Below are 1,685 nucleotides of genomic sequence, written 5' to 3'. Positions count from 1 at the left end.
GTGCTTATCTGCTTTAAGGCTGTTTGGGGAGCTTCCCACCAGTGAATGAGTTCCATAACTCAACATGTTTTAGCTGCTTATGGCACAGAACATCACTGCTGCCTGGGGGGATGTGGCTCCTCACAGCTAAGAATTTACTTGAGTCCTAATGGGGCCCACATTTACCCTTGAAGGTCACTTGAGCTCTCCAATCCCAATGGATCATTCAACAAAGCAGTACCACATACTAAGTGGAAAGAAGATATTACTTGTATAGATGTGTATCAGCAAGTGTTCAAACCTGAGAAACAGAAGCAGCAGAAGATGTATATTGTGATTAATTTCAAGATACTGGCTGATAGGATTATGGGAGCTTACAAATTAGTGCAAAATTAATAGGATAGTCCATCAGAATGGGGGGTATGTGTGCAAGTCCCAGGCAAGGGCTGATGCTTCTGTTTACAGATGGAATTTCTCCTTCTCCTGTTCACAGAATCTATCCTCTGCTCTTGAAACCCTTCACCTGGTGGAACTAGGCCCACCCAGATTATGTAGAATTATCTCCCTATTTAAAATTGACTTTCATCACATCCATAAAATACTTCACAGCAACACCTGGGTCAGTGCTCAATTAAATCAACAAAAAGATATAGCCTACTCAAGTTGACAATTAAAATTGACCAGCACAAACAGCAATAACTTTGACATAAATCCAAGACTTGAAATCTATAATATCTTGTCTTTCCATGCAAGGTCATGGTAAAGTTTAGTTCAAATTTTTCATTATTTCTTTTGCCCTGGATTACAGGAATTGAGTATTCTGCACATTCTAACTTTGTATCTTGGTGTATAATATGACTGTAATAATCATGGTTGTCACATATTGCCCCCTTACCATGTGTCAGAGCTGCCATATATGCTTCTTTATTATTCAAATCAAAACAAATCACGCTTTTATGAGGAAGGGCATAGGCTATTTCATGTTGCTGCGGATAGTAACTTTTATTTCTCTGTTGTTTGGGGGTGGGCTTGAATGTATCAAAACAGTATTTTGGGTTCCAGTTGCTCACTGAGGCCATGAAGATGGTTTGTTTCAATCTGGTCAATTATATCATTTGGTTGTATTCAGTTCACTGATGGTCTAATGTTTTGCAATAGGTTAATCTAGGATGAAATGTTAAAACGCCATGTCGCTTAGTACCATGTATTTACAATCACACTAACTTGTCTTCTGTCCATGGTAGTTGGGACCAGGCTACAGCTGCGTTACTGTGCTCACATCAGGAACTGCGTCCCCCGATTCACTTGGATTCTGGCCAGTTGTCGGATTACATTTTTTCTTTCCGCATTTGGCTGAGTAGATTGTGTAAAAGCTTCTCATTAGGAAAATTCCAGCAATGACTGAGAAATAACTTCCATAAACTAAAAACTAAATAACAAAAGAAAAAGAAGACATTTGTAAAAAAATCACACAGATGTGGCAGATTATAGACACAGGTCTATAATGATACTTCACTACCAGCTGAGAGACCAGATCACTGAAGCTGGGCCTCAGTTTTCTAATTCATGAAATTAGAATAATGACATTAGCTAGTCATATTTATTGTAAAGGTTAAATGAGTTTCTGAACCTCATGGCTTTATTTGAATTTTATATCATATAATTTAATAAACATTTCAGTTTGCATTTTTTTTTTTTTTTTTTTT

General features: G+C 37.5%; 1 protein-coding gene across 1 annotated transcript in view; it reads right to left on the bottom strand.

The window, feature by feature from the left end:
- Nucleotides 1-945: 945 nt before the first annotated feature.
- LOC100964646 (thiamine transporter 2-like) overlaps nt 946-1,685 on the bottom strand; it is a 33,697-nt gene continuing 32,957 nt past the window's right edge. The window contains exon 5 of the mRNA XM_012802110.2: nt 946-1,408. Within this exon, the coding sequence (XP_012657564.2) occupies nt 1,235-1,408 (174 nt within the window). The 3' untranslated portion in view covers nt 946-1,234. The remainder of the gene's footprint in view (nt 1,409-1,685) is intronic.

This window comes from Otolemur garnettii, unplaced genomic scaffold, assembly GCF_000181295.1.
Source record: "Otolemur garnettii isolate 467f Iridium unplaced genomic scaffold, OtoGar3 scaffold00013, whole genome shotgun sequence".
Taxonomy (NCBI): Eukaryota; Metazoa; Chordata; class Mammalia; order Primates; family Galagidae; genus Otolemur; species Otolemur garnettii.
This window is presented reverse-complemented; position numbering and strand designations above follow the sequence as displayed.